Source organism: Electrona antarctica, assembly GCF_951216825.1.
Source record: "Electrona antarctica genome assembly, chromosome: 5".
Taxonomy (NCBI): domain Eukaryota; kingdom Metazoa; phylum Chordata; class Actinopteri; order Myctophiformes; family Myctophidae; genus Electrona; species Electrona antarctica.
The window spans coordinates 46,142,845-46,167,797 of NC_136810.1; the positions used below are offsets into that span (position 1 = coordinate 46,142,845).

Below are 24,953 nucleotides of genomic sequence, written 5' to 3' on the forward strand. Positions count from 1 at the left end.
GAAACTTTGACGATGGAGAGGGCGACTATATTTCCACACTCACTCCACATTGCATATTACTGTTGTAGCAAAAATAGCAGATCGACAAGTATATTTGAATTGAAATCCTGAATAATTTTTTTATTGGAATCCTGGAAATTAACATTTATATTTCATTTCAAATACATTGACATTGACAATGGCCGGGTTTCTCAAACAAGACATGCGTAAGAGTTGTAGTGTACGCATGCGCAGATGCCCTCTAGGCCGCACACAGAAGCCTGTCTGCTGCCTAATTGGCTGCATGGCAGCGAATCAGACACCATGTCCTTTTTTGGGAAACACCGTCTAAACACGACAACATAGACATAGAATACCTACTGTAGATAGAGCACAGCCTTACGTGTCATAAGGCCTCCTGCATGAATGAATTTAGAAGCAACCCCGTTTTTCCTAAAGCCTTTTTAAATAGAAAAATGTCGTAATTAAATTTTTATCTCAGCATCATCTAGAGAATTTCAGCCATCTTGCCATATGTTTTATATTTCTTTTAGAATTATTTGATTACCTGTGACAGCACATTTCGGAAAATGCGGCTATTATAACTTCACAGTACACTGTGGAGGATTGTATTCATTCAGTGTGTGATTGTGTGCCAGTCTGACTGAGGCTATATACTCTCTCTCTCTGTCCGCTGCATGTGCGCTCATGCTCCGCATCGCTGCGGAGGAGAAAAACGGGGGAAAAAGTTCTGTTTAAAGTGTGATCATTTAGGCTGACCTAGGATCAGGTTAGTGTTGCAGCGACACGGACGGCTGTGTTACGTGTGATGATTATGCTGATTTAGGATCAGCAGCGCAAGACTTACCACACAATTCAAGCCCCGTCCTGCATGGTTTTGCCTTGCGCTGATTTTAATGAAAACACCGACGTGCAATTATACTTTATATCACGATCACGGATCCCGACAACAGTGTTGACCTCAACGAGGTGAAAGCAAACTAGCAAAGCTCAAATCAAATTAATATAAGAAGGATTAAAGCAACCATGACAACTCTCCTGTGTATCCCATTCCCCACACGTGGATAAAGAAGAGAGCAAAGTAATATTCCATTCAGCCAAGACCGGTACATGCATGATGTATCTGCTTCTGCTAAAACTCTGATTGTGTGTAAAAAAACAAATGATCCATTTGGTTAATTTTAAATGCACGCACGCTGAGGAGACGAGAAGAGACGAGACACTTTTTTTCCCTCTCTCTCACCCTCTACTGCAGCGCGCAGTCTCTCTCTGTCTGTCTGTGTCTCTCTCTCTGTCTCTCTCTGTCTGTCTGTGTCTCTCTCTCTGTCTCTCTCTCGTGCTTTAATCATAAAATGGCAATTGGTCAATACGTTATATTATTTCTATATAGTCCACATTTATGACTGCCTGGCTCAGCTGGGTCGGGTCTCTCGGAATGTCAGAAATAATCGGATTTCGGTCGGACTCGGCGCAGCAATTTGAAAGAAATCTCGGAACGGGTCGGAATCGGTAACATGTCACAGATTCATTTTGGATTTCGGAACCATTTTTTTGGACCCGTGAAGAGCTCTACCACACACACACCACCTCTCGGATGCCAAGTTCTTCCGCGCATTATTTATTTCCCAGTCCCACCACGGATTCAAAGTAACCAGTGACTGTGTGTGTGTGTGTGTGTGTGTATATATTAATATTATATATATATATATATATATATATATAAGAGTAAAGAGAGCCTACTGTCAGCTGTCCAGCAGTCCACATATTATTAAATTAAATTCAGAATGGTAGGCCTGAGGCCTATACCAGGCCTGAGACCTACCATTGCGTGGCACATCTATGCACAGAATGTCTATGTTCACAGGCTTCATGTGCGGCCTAGAGGGCAACTGTCTATGTTCACAGGCTTCATGTGCGGCCTAGAGGGCAACTGTCTATGTTCACAGGCTTCATGTGCGGCCTAGAGGGCAACTGTCTATGTTCACAGGCTTCATGTGCGGCCTAGAGGGCAACTGTCTATGTTCACAGGCTTCATGTGCGGCCTAGAGGGCAACTGTCTATGTTCACAGGCTTCATGTGCGGCCTAGAGGGCAACTGTCTATGTTCACAGGCTTCATGTGCGGCCTAGAGGGCAACTGTCTATGTTCACAGGCTTCATGTGCGGCCTAGAGGGCAACTGTCTATGTTCACAGGCTTCATGTGCGGCCTAGAGGGCAACTGTCTATGTTCACAGGCTTCATGTGCGGCCTAGAGGGCAACTGCACATGTGTAGAAATGTCTTCTTAACCCATTTAGACCTGAGGACGCATGTGTGTCATATTATAGCTTTAAACCCATTTTGGGCGGGAACCCCTTTTGGTGTTTTAACTAAGCATTATGTTATACTTTAGCTATTGAAAAATAGCAGATCTACAAGCTCATAGCGCGCCACCGAGTGGCGCGCTATGAACTTGTAGGTCTGCTATTTTTGGAAAATCGTAAAAATGCGGCACAAATCTTTGAATATATATTCTTTCAGAGCGAACGTTTTTTTTATTTCGACGTCAGGCCTGAATGGGTTAAGAAGAGGTGTAAGAAATGTCCTTAATGGCCATTAACATTTAAATAGTCATTAAGCTACTAATAGACTGAAGTAGTTAAAGCGGGTCATGTTTGCATGTTTGGAATTGTAACAGCTGAAAAAAAGTTATATATAAATATTGTGATATTAACCTGCAGGTGAAGTGAAGGTGTGCCATGTGGTCCCCGGGCCGCCAGTTGCCTATATAGGATATAGAACACTGTTTCCCAAACAGTGGGTCGGGACCCAATTGGGAGTCACGGACCAATTTTGTTATGGGTCACGACGACTCGAGAACTTTTCCTATATTTATTTTTTGTTTAGTTTTTTGTTAAATGGAAAATTATTGTATACATTTTAAAACAAACAAATCTAAGCCATTCCATAAATAGTAATACGAATTAAGAAGTATAGTGAAAATGTGTGCTGCGAACTTGTAGATTGGCTATTTTCATTACTTCTTAATTATTTATTTTTTTTAATTCACGTAATTTCTTACATTTGTTTATTTGTAGGGAAAGAAAATGGATTTTTACTTGAGTCGTGATCCATAAAAATGGGTCCGTGACCCACAAATGGGTCATGGCTAGCACACACGACACGGAACAGTGCATGTGTGCACACAAGCACACATGTACTGAGACCACCAGTGCTCTCAGTGCATATTTCGGAACGCAATCTGGCAACTCCAGCCTTCAGATGACTGTAAATGCAAAGGGCTTAAAAACCCATTAAGACCTGGAACACATCTGTGTCACCTTAGCTTTTAACCACTTTAAAGTTATAGGGTACTGTAACGTTTTTTGTAAAAAGGTTATATCAGTAAGTAAGTAAGTCAGAGAGGCTTATTGTCTGTATCAGCCAGGGTGTAGGAGTCTATCCCCGTTTCATGCGCTAGAGTAGACCTCTGGGAGATGGATTGCTGAGGTGGAGCGCAACACCTACCATCAGCTCCCAGTAATTACCGCACAACATCAAGCCGTGCTACTCATACGCTAGTAATCATTGCTATAAGTGTTTGTTCAGTGACAGGGGTCTCCCTGTATCTCCAGATCTTCATGTTTGTTCAGTAACAGGGGTCTCCCTGTATCTCCAGATCTTCATGTTTGTTCAGTAACAGGGGTCTCCCTGTATCTCCAGATCTTCAATAAACAGAAAATAAATTTTCAGGTATAGGTGACAAAATGTCAGCCAATCAGGCGAGGGTAGCTATTTATGAGCTTAATTTTTGTCAATTTTGTCTACAAATTTCTTTGTGTCATCACTTACAATTCCACATGTTTAACCTGTATCTTGACTGCGTTCTCTATCCTTTTTTTTAAAGATTTGTTTTTGGCTTTTCTGCCTTTATTGATAGTATCAACCATCAAGTGAAGATTGACAGGAAAGAGGGAGAGAGAGAAGGGGAGAGACACGCAGCAAAGGTCGTCATGAATGGGACTCGAACATGCGACGAGCTGTCAGGCCAGAGCCTATATGTGGCATGCGCCTGGACCACTTGGCCAGCGGGCGCCCCTGCGTTCTCTATCCTGATTGGATAAAATAGCTATCCCACTGATGTAGAGCTTTTTAACACCTATTTTAAGTAACCAAAGAAAATCACGTACACTACCTTTAAACATTATTTAAAAATGTAGGTAAAGTTATTTTTAGGGGGGGGGGGGGGGGGGGGCCCTTGTTGAGGCCCTTGACATGAAAAGGTTTGAGCACCACTGATATAGAAACATGGGTTTTTCAGAAAACTGTTAGGATTTAGAAGACATTTTGTAGAATCTGGTCTCAGGTCTTAATGGCTTAAGAGGTTAGCACTGATTGCATTGTATTGACACCTGCTGTTCATGCCATCTGCTCCCTATGCCGTTGTTTACTCACAGCACCACATGCTGTCCTTTTCTAAGTTTCAATTGTAGATTTGAATTTCTATTTCTTGTCTTACATCTTCAATTATGTTTTTTTAATACTCTTTTCATTGGACTTGTTGTAACATGAACATCACATCATGGTATAACCAACTAATCCATTCTGGACGGGAACCCCTTTTGGTGTTTTAACTAAGCATTATGTTATACTTTAGCTATTTAAAAATAGCAGATCTACAAGCTCATAGCGCGCCACCGAGTGGCGCGCTACGAGCTTGTAGGTCTGCTATTTTTGAAAAATCGTGAAAATCCGGCACAAATCTTTGAATATATAATATATATATTCTTTCAGAAGACTTTTTAATTATTTCGACGTCAGGGTTAAATAGAAAACAACAACAGGCTATCTTGCTCTCATATTCTCCCAGCACAAATTCATGCCCTCTTCTTGATCCCTCTTCATTTCCTTAAACAACCACATTATGGTACATTGATCACAAATTATGAGAAATACAAAGTAACCTTTTTTGTTTTTAAGCTTTCAGCTTCTATTTTTTTTAATACAAATAAAATGTTGCATTTAGGCTCATACGTTGCACTGCACATCTTCGATGATGCTTTGACACAGAGTAGCAGGACCAGCTGAGACTAATGAACTGATTCTCTCTCTCTCTATCACCCCCTGCGGTGACAGACCCCTCCCCAACTCACTCACTCTCATTACATAACGAGGTCTCTGCAAACGTGAGCTGAGCTGCACGTGTTGCACTTCAGTACACGCTTGTACGTGCACGTGCACGCACGCACGCACACAGGCGCGCGCACGTGCGGACGCACGCACACAGCATTGTGTGGGATCCAGCCCCTCCAATCTTCCTCCTCCTGTAGCTTGTTCTGTACGTGAGAGGAATAACAGGGCAGTGTGTGTGTGTGTGTGTGTGTGTGAGTGTGAGTGATGGAGAGTTGGTGAGGGGGCTATGGTGTCTGCTGAGCATTGGCAGTCAGGTCAGACTGTAGGAGGAAAGTCCATTTACGGCCTGGTGCAAAGGGCAGGCTCTCGTGTGTGCGTGTGTGTGTGTGCATGTGTTGAAGTGCACCATCCTCTATCCTACACTTGTTGTTCTAGCAGCATCTCTGCTCCTTGTTACTATATATAGTGGTGGGAATTCCATCCATCGTTTCAGTGACTCTTTTCGCTCGTGTTCACCAAAAAGATTAGTTCCGGTGATTCGTTCACCGATCTGCGCTTCCACTCGCCTTGTGTAGTTCAGTCCAATGACAGTCTACGTACTGTGTGGAGAATGGAGATGCACGCTATAATCGCAGATATAGATGACGCAATAATAATGTGACCGCCATTGGCTTTGTACTCGCAGTGTGTGTGTCTGTGTGTGTCTCTGTGTGTGTGTGTGTGTGTGTGTGTGTGTGTGTGTGTGTGTGTGTGTGTGTGTGTGTGTGTGTGTGTGTGTGTGTGTGAATTCCAACCGTCCCCTCTGAGGTCTCTCATGACCCACTCTGCTTTCATCTACGGCCAAACAGCACAATACTCATCACAACACACACACACACACACACACACGCACGCACGCACGCACGCACGCACGCACGCACGCACACACGCACGCACGCACGCACGCACGCACGCACGCACGCACGCACGCACGCACGCACGCACGCACGCACGCGTTAACAAGGAACGAGGAAGTGTGTGTCCAGTGAGACAGCAGGACATGGAGCAGAAAGGGGGATGTCTGTGACGTGTGTGTGTGTGTGTGTGTGTGTGTGTGTGTGTGTGTGTGTGTGTGTGTGTGTGTGTGTGTGTGTGTGTGGTCGCCAGCCAAGTAAATGATAACGTAATACGTCATCTGGCTGATATAAATACTGCCCTCCACGAGTGTGATTTTTATTATAATATATAAGATCAAACACGTGTTGTGTACTGTACTTTGTCAATAATGTCATTTTTTTATTAGGACTTGCACTCAAATTTCCCTGAGACTCATAACATTGTCCTGAGACTCATCTAAAAGACTCCAGGCTGTGAGTCCCGGGACTCATTACTTTGAAAACCTGGCAGCAACATCACTGTTTAGGAATTTAGCGCACGAAAGGTCTGGTGTATATACTCGTTAAGAAGGCAGCTCTACCTCCTGAGCTACACTGCCTCCAGCAAAACAGAACGGGCGATATGACATTTCTGGCCGATATCGATATCCGATATAATGAATTTCTGTTATGGCCGATAGCTGGTATAAACCAATGTCGATATGATCTCGGACTGCATAATAAAAAAAACGAATAATAATTTTGCCCATTCTGAAAAGGGCATAAATACAGTATAAATACAGAATTTATTCCAAAACTAGGGATGCACCGTTATTGAAATGTTGGCCTTTATCCTTACATAAACAGCTTGAGTAGTATTTAATTTAAAACTGTTCCAACTTGACCATTTTTAAAGCTTCCCCAGAAAACACTGATAGAATCTGCAGCCTTCTTCATCACAAATGAAAATGTTCAACATAATTATAAAATAAAATACTGGCTAAAACTGATCAGATCAGATTCTAAAAATGTCTTCTAGATCCTAGTTTTCTAAAAAAGCTATGTTTCTATGTCAGTGGTTCTTCGATTTTTCAAAAATAGCAGACCTACAAGCTCGTAGCGTGCCACTCGGTGGCGCGCTATGAGCTTGTAGATCTGATATTTTTCAATAGCTAAAGCATAACATAATGCTAACACCAAAAAGGGTTCCCGCCCAAAATGGATTAGACAATAAACCTCTGCCAGGCCGATGGCTTCACCATAAAAGTGGGTTGAGAATGTTATCGCAAGAAAAGAGGAAATTACCTGCCTGGGTTATATTTTAGAGGCAAATCTTTTCCAGTGAAAAAGGGGCAAATAAGGTAATCAAAAACGTCAACCAAAGAACAATATCTTTGTACTGGATCTCGATCTCCTCACTGGAGTGGTCAGTTGGAATACATTGAGGACTCATCCACTGTCACTTTGACTATGCATGCACCTCATGGTACCAAAGCACCACAAAGGCCTTTAAAACAAGGCTTCAGACATCCCAAAACAAACTGGTCAGGCTACTGCTTGGCCTTCCATCTAGAACCCAAAGGACAACAGTTTGTTTCAACCAAGGTTCATGTTTTAGGTTGATATTAGAGGCAACAAAGTCGTATGCACACCTGTATGCTGTGAGGCGGGTGCGTAGGCAGGGCTCAATGTATTTCATCTCAATGCAATGCATCTCTATGCCTGAAGAAGGTCTTTGACCGAAATGTTGCCAATAGAGTGCAAGACGGTGTGCGGGTCTTTGTGCACTTTATGTGCTAATTGATATTAGAGAAAGTAATTGCGGGGGCATTCGAACATGGGGCTAAATATACTATGTATTTTTGTGTGTGTGTGTGGCTGCGCAACAGTGACACTTGGTTGTGAAAACCAACCAAAGGCTATTTTCGTGCTCGGACACAGCCAGCCAGCTTTCGTGCTCGGACACAGCCAGCCAGCCAGGGACAGACCCAGGGACACACATAGCTGTCTATAGGAGTGGTTGCAGCACTCAAAAACAGGGATGTGGGCAGGGAAACACACCTACCTTCTATGATGTCACTGAGCATCCTGAAGGTACCCGAGGACCCACCCACCTCAGACATCAGCACAGCAACATTATGAAAATCCCAATAATTACAATAGTTTGGGTGAAATTCACCCAACGTTGGTGTTGTAGGGTTAAAAACGTGGGAACTGCCTTCTCTCCTGTTAAGAACAGGTAGGGGGGAAATACAGCTGTGCCATTTCACAGTTGAGTTATCAGCCCCTCCCTGTGAATTGTAATCCAGTGTTTGTGTGCTCTGATGAGCAGAGAGCAGGCCTGTCCACACCTGCCCCAGACAGACAGCAAGACAGCAGACAAACACCTAGGCCTATATCAGGGGTGGGCAACTGGCGGCCCGGGGGCCACATGCGGCCCCCACCTTCACTTAATGTGGCCCTCAGGTTAATGTCAGAATACTGATATAATATTGGTTTCAGCTGTTTACAATTCCACAACATGCAAACATGACCCGCTTTAATTACTTCAGTCTAAATTAGTAGCTCATTGCTCAACACAAGTATAATTAAAGGCATTTGAAATGACATAAAAATGTTAATGTTCAGGATTTCAATTAAAAAATAGCAAAAAAAAAAGGTTTCAATTCGAATATAGCAAAAATAGCCGATCTACAAGCTCAAAACGCGTCGCAGCGCGACGCGTTTTGAGCTTGTAGATCGGCTATTTTTGCGACGACAGTAATATATGGCCCTAGGGAGTGAGTGTGGAAATATAGTGGCCCTCTCCGTCGTCAAAGTTGCCCACCCTTGGCCTATATACTGCAGTGCTTTTCAACTCTTCTCACATCAAGGTCCATTATTTATTTGGCATTTGAGTATGTATTGATGTGGTACCATAAGAGAGATGACAGGCAAACGTTGATCAAAATAACAATTCTTCAACAGGCATTGACACTAAGGGTTGCCCACCTGCCCCTGGCAGGTAAATAAAACTTTCAGGCAGGTGGAGTCTTCTCTCAGGTTGCCCGACTCGGGCAGACCGGGAAAGTGCAAATGTGAGGGTACACAACCGTCTATAAACACAACACCAGATATCTGTCTAAACACCTAAATGTGGCCAGAGTCTTCTGCTCTGTGGAATGCAAAATAACATTTACCTATAATGTGCTGTTTTCACTTCGCACGCCAACACTTCGTTGTCGCCGTGTCGGGTTACATTGGTGGTGCATTCTGAGCAGCTGATTGAGGTGATGATGGATGCTTGGTAGTTTGAACTTTGGATAGATCTCTTGACTAGTAGCTCAAGTATATGCTGCGTTTATGTCATTCACACCATGGCCATGGCTACATACACCCCCCACCCCTCTTATCTAATCTTTTTGCAGATCCGCACTGATCTCATAAATGGCCCATATGAATGGCCCATCCTCAAGACGGAAATCCGTCCCCAGGATGGATAACTTTAATTTAAGCCCTGTACATAGCAAGTTATTTTTCCACCACTGGGGAGGGATTATACAAAGTAGATTCCTGTGTGACATCACGGGAAGCAGCAAATCAGTTGGCCCATTGTGAGACCAATTTACATAAACACCCAGATATGAAGAGAAGGCCTGATTGTTCAAAACTGGGTATTTGTGGGAATAGAAGACACGAAGGTCCCTAGGCGGGAACCCCTTGCTTTTGGTGTTTTAAACATTATGTTATAATTTAGCTGTTGAAAAATAGCAGATCTACAAGCTCATAGCGCGCCACCGAGTGGCGCGCTACGAGCTTGTAGGTCTGCTATTTTTTTTAAATCGTAAAAATGTGGCGCAAATCTTTGACTATATATTCTTTCAAAGTGAATGTTTTTAACTCAGGTCTAAATGGGTAAAAAAAGTAAAGTTTTGCGAGTACTTTTTCCAGCACTGGTATAACGAGGGAGAGCCATTCCTCACCTGAAGTACGGAGGGAAGTGTCCGTCATCCTCCCTGGTCGCCTCCACCAGTTCCAGGGGGGGCGGGGCCACACTGATGTCATCACCCTGCTCCGGATGCTCCGTCATCATCATCATCGTCGTGAGCCTAAGGTTGAGGCACAAATTAAATGAAGCACCGAGTAAACACCACCCTCAACAACGCATGACTCTGTGACACGTTGTATAGATCTTGTAGATCTTGATCTTTGTGATCTTTCTGCTACTTTTTGAAAGTATACAATTTTTAAAAATGAAAGTAATTTCTTAGTATATTTCAGTTATTTGTCATATCTGCCCTTTTATTACGAAGCCTAAAAGGCAAACAGAAATTTAATTTCCATTCATAACCAAAAACACAATGATTTGTGCGGAAATTATTCATCAACTTAATTGCGTAATCGTGACAGCCCTGCTACCGATTATTATTATTATTATTTGTGATTATTCTATCGAATATCTTTTCAATTCACCATTCTGATTGGTCCCTGACTGACTAACCAACCAGCAGGCTCTTACTGTCTCGTTCCGCCTTGTTTATGTTGAATTTGCTAAAACATCATTATTGGAGAGAAAACAAACTAAAAACAAACATGACCAGTCACCATGCTGCACCTGTGATGTTCCTTTTTACTGACACCAAGTTAAAAATAAGAATTGAATGCACAGAATATCAATATGAAGCAACTGAAAAACCTGTTATTTCAATGGTAGTGGATGGAGAGAAAGGATTCTTGTCCAACAGAAATGGATGCAAAGAGGGGCACAACCACGGACTTGACAAAGGGTGAATTGATCAAATAATTGAGACGTGTTTTTATATTTTTAAAAGCATATACATATATCATCAACAAATGAATGCAAAACAATTCAGATATTTTTTCTAATGAACTAAATTGATTAGTCTTACATTCCTCTTTCTAGGAACACACAGAGAAGCAGAAAAGCACGACGATATCAGCCATTCGTTCCACCCCATCCTGGAGTCTCGACCTTCCCCAGGTTTCTCTGCCCAGCTTCTTACACATTCTCCATTCCAGTCTCATGTCAATAAATCGTTTAAACTCTCAGTTGAGGTGTGGTATTTTACTCGTGAATGTTTTACTGTCCATTAAATTAGATTAGATGTCCTAATCTAATTGGCCATAGGCCATACTCTCCCGTAAACCAGCCTCAAACACCACAAGGCAGTCCCTCAAGTGGAACCCCCAAGGGAAAAGAAAGAGAGGTCGGCCACGGAACACCTGGCGCAGAGACTTGGACGCAGATGCAAAAACTATGGGCCACACTTGGGGACAGCTGGAAGTGTTGGCTCAGGATCGAGATGCTTGGAGAACTCTTGTCGACGGCCTAAACCCCAGAAGGGGTAATAGGCGTAAGTAAGTAAGTAAGTAAGATGTCCTAATCTCTAACATAAAATAAGTCTTGGTCGGGGCATATATGCACACTGACACTAATACAACAACTGGTGACCTGTGGCTTTGGAACATTACTAAAGCTATTTGTGTCACAGCAGCACCTTCAGGTGTCTCTGGAGTCTAATGGCTCAGTCCCACCATGCAGTGCCAGTGACCCTACAGTTGGGTGCCACCGATATTGTCCCTTATCATTTGACCCATTTAGGCCTGACCTCAAAATTTTAAAAAAATCCTTCTAAATCCTCCAGTTTGCTGAAATAAATATTTTCACGATTTTTCAAAAATAGCAGACCTACAAGCTCGTAGCGCGCCACTCGGTGGCGCGCTATGAGCTTGTAGATCTGCTATTTTTCAATAGCTAAATTATAACATAATGTTTAAAACACCAAAAGGGGTTCCCGCCCAAAATGGGTTAACTGTCCTTTTGCGCAGATCACGCAAACCTCAGCAAAAAGAAAAGGACAATATCGATGGCCTCCAACTGTATGTATGAAAATGTCACGTATATTCTCAGCATTCCTCACACCACTGACATGACACCAGTGAAGCCACAGTGCTTCATAGCCATCTGGATGCAGATCTTAAGTAACGAGAGCTGCTGAATCAGTCTGGTAATGTGAGTCACACATCTTGCATGGTTTGGCCGACTCTTTGATGTTTGTGGATATCTTAATCTCCATATAAAACAGCCAGTTTTTACGAGGAGTTTAATGAAAGGACTCATTGAGAGAGCAGAAATTGTCCTCCAATTGAGAGTCCCCATTATATAAAAATAAACTTTAATGCGTTTGTTTGGATGGACAGCACCCATAGCGGTCAGGGTTCTGTTGCGCATTTACAATGGAGGGAAATCCAAGATGGATGCCAGATTCCGAGACAGAGTGGATTAAAATACTTTTTTATTGAAAACTACGGGCGTACGGGTTGTAATTGCATAGCGTACCCTTACCGGACAAGTGGGGCAGCAGGGAAAGCACCTTAGATTTTGCATTTGTACAAGTTAAGAGTTACTCTGAGGCACAGCTTTTCAGACAGCAACCCATGGGGCAAGGTCGCTCAGACTCTAATAGAGAGTGATGACGTCAGAATCAATAAATATGTCTACGAGAGTCTAAATCTTAGGCTAGTGTGTGCTCAGCTCCGCTCGAAGAGCAGCACTCACTTCTCTTCATAATAATAATAATTATAATTGTACCACCTGTTATCTGACTAAAGTATTGATAACCTGCTTATAAGCACATGGGTGCCACATGAAAATGAACTGAAGTGGTTTCATAGGGTACACGAGAAAATAAATAGTCTAGTAAAATAATAATAAAACTGTACTATCGGTGCACAAGTAATGTACTCGGTGGCGTGCCCGCCCACCGGTAACACCGGACACAGTGACATGTCTACTCTAGGTTGTATTGTCAAGAGGAAGGTGTGAGACACTAGAGTCAACAATACAAATTAATTTACGGCTGTTATCAAAGCAAACCTGGGCTTCCATAATACCTCAACAGTGAAAAAAGGCTGATCACCTCCATGCCACGCCCCATTGATGAAATAATTTGTATTGACTGCATACATTAATATACTTGACAGATGGTCGACATTTCTCGTTTGAAAGAAATCTTTTTTTAGTGGTCTCGTAAAATATTCTATTCTTTTTTAAACAGGATTTTTTTGATTTTCATGAGCTGTATGCTAATCATCAAGATTAGAACAAAAAAAGTTTTAAATACTTCACTTTATGCCCAATGAATTGAGAATATATGAAAGTTTCACTTTTTGAATTATATTTGGGAAGAAAATTAACTTTTACACAATATTCAAAACTTTTGAAACGGTGCTGTACATGTAACAGGGTATCTGTACTGCAGGCTTAGGCAAGTCAGATTTAACTTTCATACCTTATATTTAATATTGTGAGCTTGTAGATCTGTTCAAGCTGTTACTTTGGGCTTGTTTATTTGCCGATTAATCAAAAAACTACCAGAATCGGCCGATACCGATGTGTTTGCCGATTAATCTCCCATCACTAAAACAAACAATTGCTATAGTTGAAACCTGGCCACCAATCCCTACTTTTGGCAAATCCTTAATACAGTAGGTGAAAATCTATTTAAAAAAAAACTACAAAAAAAATCTACAAGCAGATCTACGAGGTAGTACATCTTCTATTTTCAATATTGTTGCATGACACCGTTGTGCAACTAAGTATAAAATCATCATGATTAAGTAACTTTGATTCGGTGATGCATAACTTTTACCACAGATACGGATAGCAGCGTGACGCCACAGCAGTGATGTCACAAAGGTCTACCCTAGGAGATTGAGAATCAGAGCGTAGAGACTTGCACAGAGCGTAGTAAGAGGAGAAGAGAGTAACTCTAGACACGTAGCATCGACAGCTTGTAGCACCAAGCGAAGACGTTCTCAACCCCATTGTGCCAGGCTCTTCTGAGAGATCCTTGTTTACAATAACAATAAAGTGATTATTCAATTAATCTAAAGAGTAATCGATAGAATAATCACATGGGCTTCCCGACATCACCACTGCATGTGTACTCAGTCCAAACAGCCCCTGGCGCAGTGTTTGACTCACATTTGTTTATATTTGTTTATGTTGTTCCGTTGTTCCCCGATATAAGGAAGGAGAGCTTAGGGTAGGCCCAAGTGAGATGGAACAGAGAAAGACTTGCTTTGTAAGGGAAGGTAGAACTGTCAACTGTTTTGGCAACTGTTTATTTGGCAAATAATTCACGATCAAATGGAAAAAATCCTCAAGATAAAATTGAAGAAATCTCCTCTGTTATATCTCTTGGGGGCTGACCCAAATGTAAATATGAGCTCTGCCCATAGAAAACTATTTGATCTATTTAGATTCTTAGCAAAGAAATGTATCTTAATTTTATGGAAGACAGGTGAGATACCTTCAGAACATATGTGGACGGCCCAAATAATGTCACTACTACCACTTGAGAGACTTAAATACGAAACACAAAATAAGCCAGATGTATTCGTAGAGGTATGGACCCCCTTTTTGGACTATATCGAAGAGCGCAGTTGATTCTATGTAGGACGAAACCCACCATCACTATTCACACATGCATTCCACAACCCTGTACCACTTGGGAATTATTATTATATATTTTTTTCCTTTTTCTTTCATTTTCTTTGTTCTTCATTGTTGTTCTTATATATATTATTGTATATTACTTTTTTTAAGTAACTGTCTGTGTTGTCTTTGTGTCTATGTAAAAAAAAAAGAGAAAATCCTCAAAATAAATGATGATAAAAAAAATAACTGTCAACTGTCAACCTGCCTTTCTCACATTCAAACTCGACAGCAGCGATCGCAAAGTGTGCAGAAAGTGACATCAGAGTCAGTACTACAATGGGGGATTTAAAAAAAAGATTTGCTAGTTGCAGTGGTGGAAAGTAACCAAGTACATTTACTTAAGTACTGTACTGGGTAGAGAAGGAGGATGAGAGCATGAGAGGGAGAGACAGAAAGAGATAGATTGAGAGTGATGGAAAACGGAAGAGAGATATACATTAAAGGAGCATTCAGTGATTTGGGTGATTTGGAAAACCACCCAGTCCGCCCCGGTAACAAAATGTGCACATGCACGCTCCACAGTGGGGGGAAGTGCAACAGGCCAACAGCATGTGCACCAAGGCCCGCCCCCACTCGATCATGATTGGAGGAAGCAAGGCCCCTCTCATCCTGATTGGATGAAGGCTTTGCCACCCGCCACCAAAACTGAAACTAGGGTTTTTTGACCCCAGGGGCTCACTGGGGACAGGGAGGAACGCCTTATATGGTCAGCACACTCTATAGTAGGGAGGATTATCCAGAAAAAAAGAAAAAATAAGTGATATTTGAATTAAGTCAAATCACTGAATATACCTTTAAGAAAGAAAAAGAAAGAGAGAGGTTTAGAGTGATGGAGAGAGAGATAGCAAGGAAAGGAGCGAGCAGTCCGACGGCAATATCGCACGAAAACCTGTCATACAGCCTGAACCAGCCAAATAGCCAATAAATAGTAGCGTGTAGATCTCAACCCATAAAATGTTTGGGGCCGCGAAACCTCGCTCAAATAGAGACTCTGTGAGCGAATATAGGAGGGGTGGACGACGACGCTGCACGGCACGTTGTCGCTCACACTACGTCAGGACTGTCTCATTGAAAATCATGTATTCTAATGAGATTTCATTGTTCGCTCGCATCGCTAGCGGTGCGGATGGGGTGTAAAACCTCATCTACACAGGCAAGGAGCGAGCGTTCTGATCATACAAAAAACTGTCCTGATATGGAGTTATATGGATATTGTGTTGCGACGTTACGTATAGCCTCAGCCCGAACCAATCAAATAACCAATAAATAGTAGCGCGTAGATCTCAACCAATGTTTTGACAATAGTGATTATATCCGTTGTTTGGAGTTGCGAAACATCGCTCAAATAGAGATTCGGCCAGATTCACAAAGGACATTTACGACCAGGTCTAAATGAAGTGCGTAATGAGAGCGTATTAATCCGTCCGATCAAACTCACGTGTCATTCACCAAAGGTGGCGTAATGACTTCATTTGTGCGGATCGCCCGTGTATCTCATTTCGCAAGCGATTTCCCAAGCGATTCGCCTGGTGTCGCCTGGTTTAATTGAACATCCACGCCCATTCCACGCCATACAAGGCAAGAGGAAATAACTTTCCTCGGGTGAAAAACGTCATCACAGCCCTGCAAAATGCTAGCCTGGTATCCAGCCTGCTTCGCTACGTTCGGCGGATTTTTTTTTCTCTCTTCGCTTATCAGTCTGGAAAGCCTCCTATCTCCAAGGGAGGCGGGACATGCCAAAAGCTTCGAAACCTAACGTGGCTTCTGATTGGTCTGTGGTGCGGGGCGGGACAAAGCACCAGTGAGACGTCATAGCAAAGCGCAGCTACTGCAGTGTGAAAAGCATGGAGGGTGGCGCTGGCTGATGACGTAGGTTGCCTAACGCTACTCTCATTCGTTGGAACAACATCCAATCAGCAACGACGTTGACTACGTAACATATGTAGTTCTAGTGTAGTTCTGCAAAACCTCCCAATGGGAGGCTTTCCAGACTGATAAGCGAAGAGAGAAAAAAAAATCCGCCGAACGTAGCGAAGCAGGCTGGATACCAGGCTAGCAAAATGCACAGATCTCCAAGCTTACAATGGTGAACGTGGTGTTCCACGATGCATCGCACTGCATGAACTCTCGCAATGTCAACGGACTTCAGACAGATCTTCAAGCTAAGCACGTCGGTACCATAAGAGTTATATATAAATGAAACGGACGGAACCACGTCGGGAGGCACGGTGCAACGCATAGCAACTTGTCAACTTATTTTGGCACGCGATTGCTTCACTCCTTGCTGAACGTCAGAACGTTAATATGTTAACTGATGTTAATAAAGTTACTTTCACGATAATGAGAAAGAAGTTAATTTGTACAGTTCAACCTCACGACCAAATGCTATATTAAAACGCTGCAATGATATTATAACAGCCCATTCTACTGAAGAACCAGCAGTGGCCTTGTGGTTGGAGTGTCCGCCCTGAGACTGGGAGGTCGGGGTTCAATCCCTGGCCGGGTCATACCAAAGACTCTAAGGGGCGATTCACACTATGGTCCCGGGTGCGCCCTCGGGACCACTTGGCAGATGTTGTGGTAGTGTGAATGATGCGTACCGTTCGCCGCCCGTCTCCTGTTGAATCTGCTATACGCGCAGCACCGCAGTACGCGCTGATCTTGGACTACACGTGGCTCTTGGGCTTTGCTTGGCATAGTTTCCAAAGTAAAACAAAATAATAATAATGCTAAAGTAGAATCCATAGCAAACTAATATCAACACGACACTGGAGCACAGAACTGACTGACACAGTGAATAGCAGGCAGGCTGACAGTGAAGTAGTATAACGGCAAAGAGCCAAAAGAGGCAATGCAGTGTGTCTGGATTTATTGGAGACAATGTCGCAGAGTTGATGGTCAGTGTCTGTGCGCGCCAGCCATCAAGCACACCGCCATCTGGAGGATCAAAGTGTGTTATGCAAGTGTACCCGGGTGCGCTGTTGAATCTCGGGCAATGTGAATCATGGCCATCGGGGACCAGGCAACCGTATTCGGAAACGGTTCCAATGAAACGGATTCAGTCCCTCTCAGTGTGAATTGCCTATAAAAATGGGACCCAGTGCCTCCCTGCTTGACACTCAGCAATCGGATTTGGAAAGCAAATGGAATAATGGACATGGACACAATCCATCCCGGACCAGAGTTTTTCCTTTTTTTTAAGGATTCATCCGTTTTTGGATCATTGTTCTATACGTCGGAAAAGCTAGATTTCATCCAGCTGGCTGTTTCCTCATAAAATGTTAGGAGTGATGTGATCAATATATATAATTTATTATAAATTAATACCACGACACAAATGGAGGCAGATAGGTGCTCATGCAGCGACATAAGGCACGATAGTCTATTTAAATCATTACATGAAACTTTAATTGGCTGAGTCTGTCAACATGCTGAGCGACCTAATAATTCAGCTCTGAATGCAACTACATAGCCTACAAAATAAATACAAAAACAAACCAGTGGAATTTGCATCGGCATAACATAAGCTAAGCAGTTGACATTTTTTTTTCTTTTATGTATGTGTGTGTTGACAAATGCTGGGCACATATATCTTTTTTGAGGTTTGGGGACTATTAATTGATTCAGCATGAAGACTAAAGCATTCTAAATACATATACGCATGCCTTGATCACTGATACGGCACCCTCCGAGCTGACTTGGAAATGAGCGGACTTTACGAGCAACGCAAGTTCAAATGATGAATTCCAACTTGTAGAGAGGCTGGGGAATTGGGAATTGGCTATACTAAATTGGGACTTGAAGGGGAGAAAATGTTTTTCTTTTTTCTTGAAGGGGCATGTTTTGCACAATAAGTCTTTTCATTATGTCTGCCCACGATCTCTTTGATTCATACAGTAGGCTACGTTTGTTTACCTCAGTCACTGATACTAAATCTGATATTTTATTTTTATTTTTTCTATGAACCTGTGACTTGACACCCATACTGTTATAAAACGGAAATAAAAGGATTTTGAAAAGAAAGAAATGATGAATTCCACACGTAACGTGGGAATGCTCGTAAATGTCCGTACGCTCAAAATGTGAGCGTAAACAGCGTTGTGAATCTGTCCCTCTGCGAGCAAATATAGGAGGTGTGGCACGTTGTCACTCGCGGTACTGTACGTCAGGACAGTCACAATGAAAAACATGTATTCTAATGAGATTTCATCGTTCGCTCGCTCACATCGCTGGCACTGTAGATGAGGTGTAAGAGAGAGAGCAAGAGATAAGCAGGGAACAGAGAGTACAAGAGAGGCAGAGGCTGTGGGATGGAGGGAAGGAAGAGAGTAAGAGGTACATGCATGAGGAACCAATAGAGGTGAATATCACCCTGCCAGTCATACAACCCTGCCTTGCGTAGATAAGGAACAGATGGGAGAGAGAGAAAGAGAGAGAGAGGGGGGTGTTAGAGAGAAGCAGCAGATACCATAAGTTCTAAATATAGAAGAGTAATCTCGGGTGCTCACTGCTTTATTAAGGGCAGCCTTTCTGCTACCTAATAGTTAGGATGTGCAAATGTACCATGGGATGGTACAGTTCGCACATTATACTGTACTTCACTGCATTGGCTTCCGGTTGTTTTTAGGATTGATTTGAAAATGATTTCACTTCATGTTTATAAAGCTCTCAATGGTCTCGCACCTTCCTACCTACATGACTGCCTGCCTGAATATGTCCCAAACCGCCCCCTCAGGTCTTCCACTGCTGGCCTGCTCGCTGTGTCTAAAAAAAATGGCAACTAAAAAACACGGTGAAGTAGCTTTCTGTATATATTTTGTTGTCTTTGATTTGTTGAACAGTCTGTTTATTGGTACAACGACGCACCAGACAGACAGTGGTCAGAATGCGGTGGTAATAGAAACAATGCACAGAAACAGACACCAACACGCATAAACTGTCAGTGAACTGTCAAAGTGCATTCCCACGTGTATGTGAACACGCTAAGCTTACGCAACCTCTTCGTACGAGGACACCGTATATACATGAGGCCCCGGTGTTTGACAACCGACTGAATTACAACATGATGACTATCGCTCCAGGATCTAAACTCCAGTCGATGGCATGTTTGCAGTCAAGTCTAGCAGTGGACAATGTTTAAACTCCATGTGTGTGCTGAGTGCCGACAGGACGACCATACATGAACTGTTCACAGATCATATTGTCGAGGTTAGGCACGTCTACAAATACAGCAGACCGACGAGCAGTATAGGCTTTGGGTTCCAGTCAGAACCTGAAGACCAATGCCAGATCTGTGGGTCCAATCAAGCCAATTCCAGTTTGGGAAATTCCTAGACCATAGATTACATAAGTTTTGACCTATAATATGAAAACTTGGAAGTTTATGTTTGAGAACATTTATATGCAAAGAAGAAATATTATATAGAACTTATTTTCTCCACTTAAGCCCTATTCAAAATTTGTCAAAAAGAGACGATGTACAAGCTCACAACCTATTGCAGAATACACATACTGAGTGAACACACACACACACACACACACACACACACACACACACACACACACACACACACACACACACACACACACACACACACACACACACACACACACACACACACACACACACACACACACACACACACACACACACACACACACACACACACACACACACACTCAAAAATAGAGATGCCAGATTGAAAGTGTTTGGTCAGAAATCGGGACCCATTGGCTGTTTATTTAATTGCTGATTGTATCAGACAGACATATCAGTCTGTCTAGTCTAGTCTATATTCGGCAATAGAGAATGTCTTATTGCTTTATCAATGCTCATTTATGACCTGGCCTCCAAGGAGCACTTTTTCTAGTTTGAGAGTTTCTACATTTGACAGCCTAATTTGAAAATGATTATGATGTTGCAGAAACAATGTTCCATTCTTTGTGCCCTGACACTGAACACACACCAATACACGTAACAACACACACCAACAAGTTGAACACACACCAATACACTTAACAACACACACCAACAAGTTGAACACACACCAAAATCTGTCAAACCAACAGACCACATTGTTCCCAAACAAGATATCACCACAGACGAAAAACAGTCTAAGTCCAAATTTCATTCTGACCCCTCCACGAAAAGGCCTCGTTGTCCTGAACCCTTATCTATCATTTATACATTATGGATCAATAGTGTGGACTTAGACTGTTATTCGTCTGTGGCATTTATTATACTGACTGGATTGCCATGGAATTTGCTCACCGTTTTACATTTTGTGGATTGTTATTATTAATATCAAATATAATATACTTGGAAAAATCACTACACTCATGAATATAGTTTGGGGGCCATGGTGCTAGAAAGAAAACAGCAGTAATTCTAGTAAATAATAGTAAGTTATAGAAGAGAAGGAGGTTCTGCACTCTTTTCTTTTTTTTTTATAATCTTTATCCCACGATTTTGTAACCCATTTTTCACCCCTGTGTCAATTATCTAATGTGATCCTGGGCTCTATCCAGTTCCTTTCCCCTCCATCAGGCGCCCTGGCTGGCCAGGGGGAGGCAGTTTAGAGACAAGGATTACTGCATGTTTTAGGGGACACAGGGAGAACATGCAAACTCCACACAGAAAGGCCCTTTCGCCAACCCCGCCTCGGGTATGGGCACTGATGACGCGGAGGAGGAAACACGCCGCCAGCAGCCACAGCGTCCCGAGCGGGAATCGAACCCAGGACCTTCTAGCTGTGAGGCGACAGCACTACCAACTGTGCCACCGTTCTGCACTCTTTAACCATTTAAAAAAAAACTTTACCTATTGAAAAATAGCAGTTATACAAGTTCATATAGGGTGTTACCGAGTGCCGTTCTACGAGCTTGTAACGTCTGATATATTTTTTAAATCGTGTAAATGTGGCGCAAATCTTTGAATATATATTCTTTCACAGCAAGCGTTTTTTAACTAAAATCTCGTTGGAACAACTTTCAAATGGGGTCGGTGGCCGAATACATATAATTTTGGGGGTCCTTTCCTTGACATGAAAAAGTTTGAGCACCACTGACATAGAAAACACAGGTTTTTCAGAAAACATTTTGTAGAATCGGGTCTCTAGTCTTAAATTAATGTGTTAAAAGAGTGCAGCAGCTCCTTCTCTTACTGTATATATTATGCAAGATCTAATATAAAAGCTTGGACGCAATCACCCACATCATGTGTTATGTGCCACTCACGTAAAATGAATCGTTGTGCCACCAGTGTATAATGTTAGTTGACAGAGAGGAGAGGAGAGAGGAGGCTTGGTGACACACTGTGCTGTTGGAGGGCATCCAACAACTGTTCTGAGAAAGGCTTAGAGGTGTGTGTGTGTGTGTGTGTGTGTGTGTGTGTGTTTTTTTTGAGGGGTTGGTACTGGAGACTGGAGTCTGCCACACACGAAGCCAGCCAGTCTCCCATTGGTTTGCAGGAAGCAGAACAACAGAGCTGTGTGTGTGTGTGTGTGTGTGTGTGCGTGCGTGCGTGCGTGCGTGCGTGCGTGCGTGCGTGCATGGGGGTTGTAAGAGAAGAAGGGAGGGTTATGTCATTGGTTAAAGGACATTCCCTCCCTGTGTTGTGTCAGAGAAAACAGCAACACACACCAGTGGACATCATGCCTGGTCATCACAACACGACCAGGCAGGGTTTACATTTCAGATCAGCAAAATATATATATGAAATATAGCAAACACATCAGAATCATGACGACGCGTCAATGTTGTAGTGTTGAGTTGGAGGTGAACAAATTCCACAGAAAATGTTATCTCGAGAAGGGGAAGGTGACTGTACCGGATTGCCTGGTTAAACATGGAGTGGTAAATGGTAAATGGTGCATTTACAGTATATAGTGCCTTTATCCAAGGCGCTATACATAGAATGTGCATTACATTCACCCATCCACACGCACATTCATACACCGATTGCGGCAGAAGCCATGCAAGGTACCAACCAGCACATCGGGAGCAATTTGGGGTTCAGTGTCTTGCCCAAGGACACTTCGACATGTAGACAGGAGGAGCCGGGATTCGAACAGCTGACCCATGGATCATTGGACGACCTGCTCTACCTCTTCAGCCACACTCGCCCCACACTCGAGTGCAGTGATTTTTGTACTTTTTCTGTTTTGTATGCGTCTATGGAGTTAATAACATTACTCTAATAGACCCCCAGGTGTGGTTATAACATTCAATGTCTTCCCTGTGTATTTTGTGGTTTCTTCCTGAAAGCTGAAAGCCTTTGGGTCAAAAGGCCCAATTCGAAATACCACCACTTTAGTGGCATCATAAAATCATCCCCTCCCCTAACCCCTCCCCCATTATCATACAACAACAGCTGGACAGAGAAGAGTGGTAGGTGGCCTATGCTCCACTGGGAGCGATGGGCCCAAGTAGTAGTAAGTATTGTATGTCTTAAAATGTCTTAATGAATTGAATACACACAATGAAACAAGCCCTATAGGGGGGTTTTGCACTATCCTTTTAACAATCATTGTAAATTGTGCCGCCGTACAATCTGCAATCTGATGAAGTATTCATTCAATCAATCAATCAATCAATCAAACCAGTGGCTTTTTTCACCCACCTGACAGTCACACACAAAGAAACTTTTATGTAAAAATATAAAATAACCCCCCTCCCCCCAAACAGACACACACACACACACGACTGTACATCAGTGTTGTTTTTGGCAGCAAATTTCTATTTTAATTTAGTCATAGTCTTTGGAATTAAACTTTATTTAGTTTTACTCATATTTTAGTCACCTGGAATGTTTTAGTGTTAGTCTAGTTTTAGTCGACTAAATGTCATGAGATTTTAGTCGACTAAATCTACAGTTGATTTCGTCGACTAAAATGTATTTTGGCGGGCCCTGATGCCGTCGTAATGACTGATTTTACACTTGCTGAAAATAGCCACTCTACAAGCTCACAACGTTGTGAGCTTGTAGATCTGCTATTTTCAGCATGCAACCAAGTGTAAAATGACTTATACTGGATCTCTTGTCCACTAGTCCCTCGCTAACATTTTAGTCTAAATGGTAAATGGTAAATGGTGCATTTATATAGCGCCTTTATCCAAGGCGCTTTACATAGATTGTGCATTACATTCACCCATCCACACACACATTCATACACCGATTGTGGCGGAAGCCATGCAAGGTACCAACCAGCACATCAGGAGCAATTTGGGGTTCAGTGTCTTGCCCAAGGACACTTCGACATGTAGACAGGAGGAGCCGGGATTCGAACCGCCGACCCATGGATCATTGGACGACCTGCTCTACCTCTTGAGCCACAGTCGCCCACAGTCTTTTATTTGTTGACGAAATTGTCAATACTCAACTGTATATTTAGTCTTACTTTTACACTGTAGTCATCATAGCGTAATTTTCATGTCGTTTCCATTTCGTTTTCGTCAGTGAAAAAAAAGGTAGTCGACGAAATCAACACAGCTGTACATTTGTAAATCAAACATGGATTGGAAGTTGTAAACATCCTCTGTATTACACAGTGTGTAAGTGTATTTGGAGCAGGACAGGTTGCTTCTCTTTCCACGTGGGAGGAATGAACAGAGGTGGTAAAACCCCAGAAGCAGGAGAGCTCTTTTCTCTCTGTTGTTATGGTAACAAGCAGTTTAAATGAGATTTTCTTCGTACTTCCTGAGCTCGGAAACAGACCACCCCCTCCACACACACACTCTGACTTTACGCACACAAGTCAGAGAGTCAACAAAGGTGGTGACACTATACATTCTTGTCGTTTTGGTTGACCGACTCTTCTGTACTACTGGCGTGTAGTAGTGTGTGTGTGTGTGTGTGTGTGTATGTGTGTACACACACACACACACACACACACACACACACACACACACACACACACACACACACACACACACACACACACACACACACACACACACACACACACAGGTAGGCTGTTGTTTCCATGACAGGTGTACCGTACAGGGAACCATCTAGAATGCTGCTGATTAAATCACTGAAGACCTGAGGGATGCCAGACAGCATCACCCATCCAGTGGGAGAGACCCACGGTGCTTTCATTAATATATCGTTGCTGTCCAAAACCTCTTTTTTATCACGGTATTATACAAAAAGAAAATAGTAAGGCAGCGAAAATAGCCGATACGCAAGATCGCAACCTGTTTGTGAGCTTACAAGTACGTTGGCTATTTTCAAAAATGTAGCAAAATTCGTGAAAATCTGCAAAATGAAAAAAACAAACGCCATAAAAAGTAGAAATATGCAATATGGAGATAAGAGGTTTCTGTTCAACAGCAACAATATACATCCCTCTGTCACATGACATCAAGGTCACATGACATCAAGGTCACATGACATCAAGGTCAGCTCACGACCTGGTCTCTGTCACATGACATCAAGGTCAGCTCACGACCTGGTCTCTGTCACATGACATCAAGGTCAGCTCAC

At 42.7% G+C, this 24,953-nt stretch overlaps 1 protein-coding gene across 1 annotated transcript in view; it reads right to left on the reverse strand.

Moving 5' to 3' along the window:
- gramd2ab (GRAM domain containing 2Ab) overlaps positions 1 to 24,953 on the reverse strand; it is a 56,438-nt gene that overhangs the window by 24,048 nt on the left and 7,437 nt on the right. The window contains exon 2 of the mRNA XM_079500791.1: positions 9,927 to 10,052. Within this exon, the coding sequence (XP_079356917.1) occupies positions 9,927 to 10,042 (116 nt within the window). The 5' untranslated portion in view covers positions 10,043 to 10,052. The remainder of the gene's footprint in view (positions 1 to 9,926; positions 10,053 to 24,953) is intronic.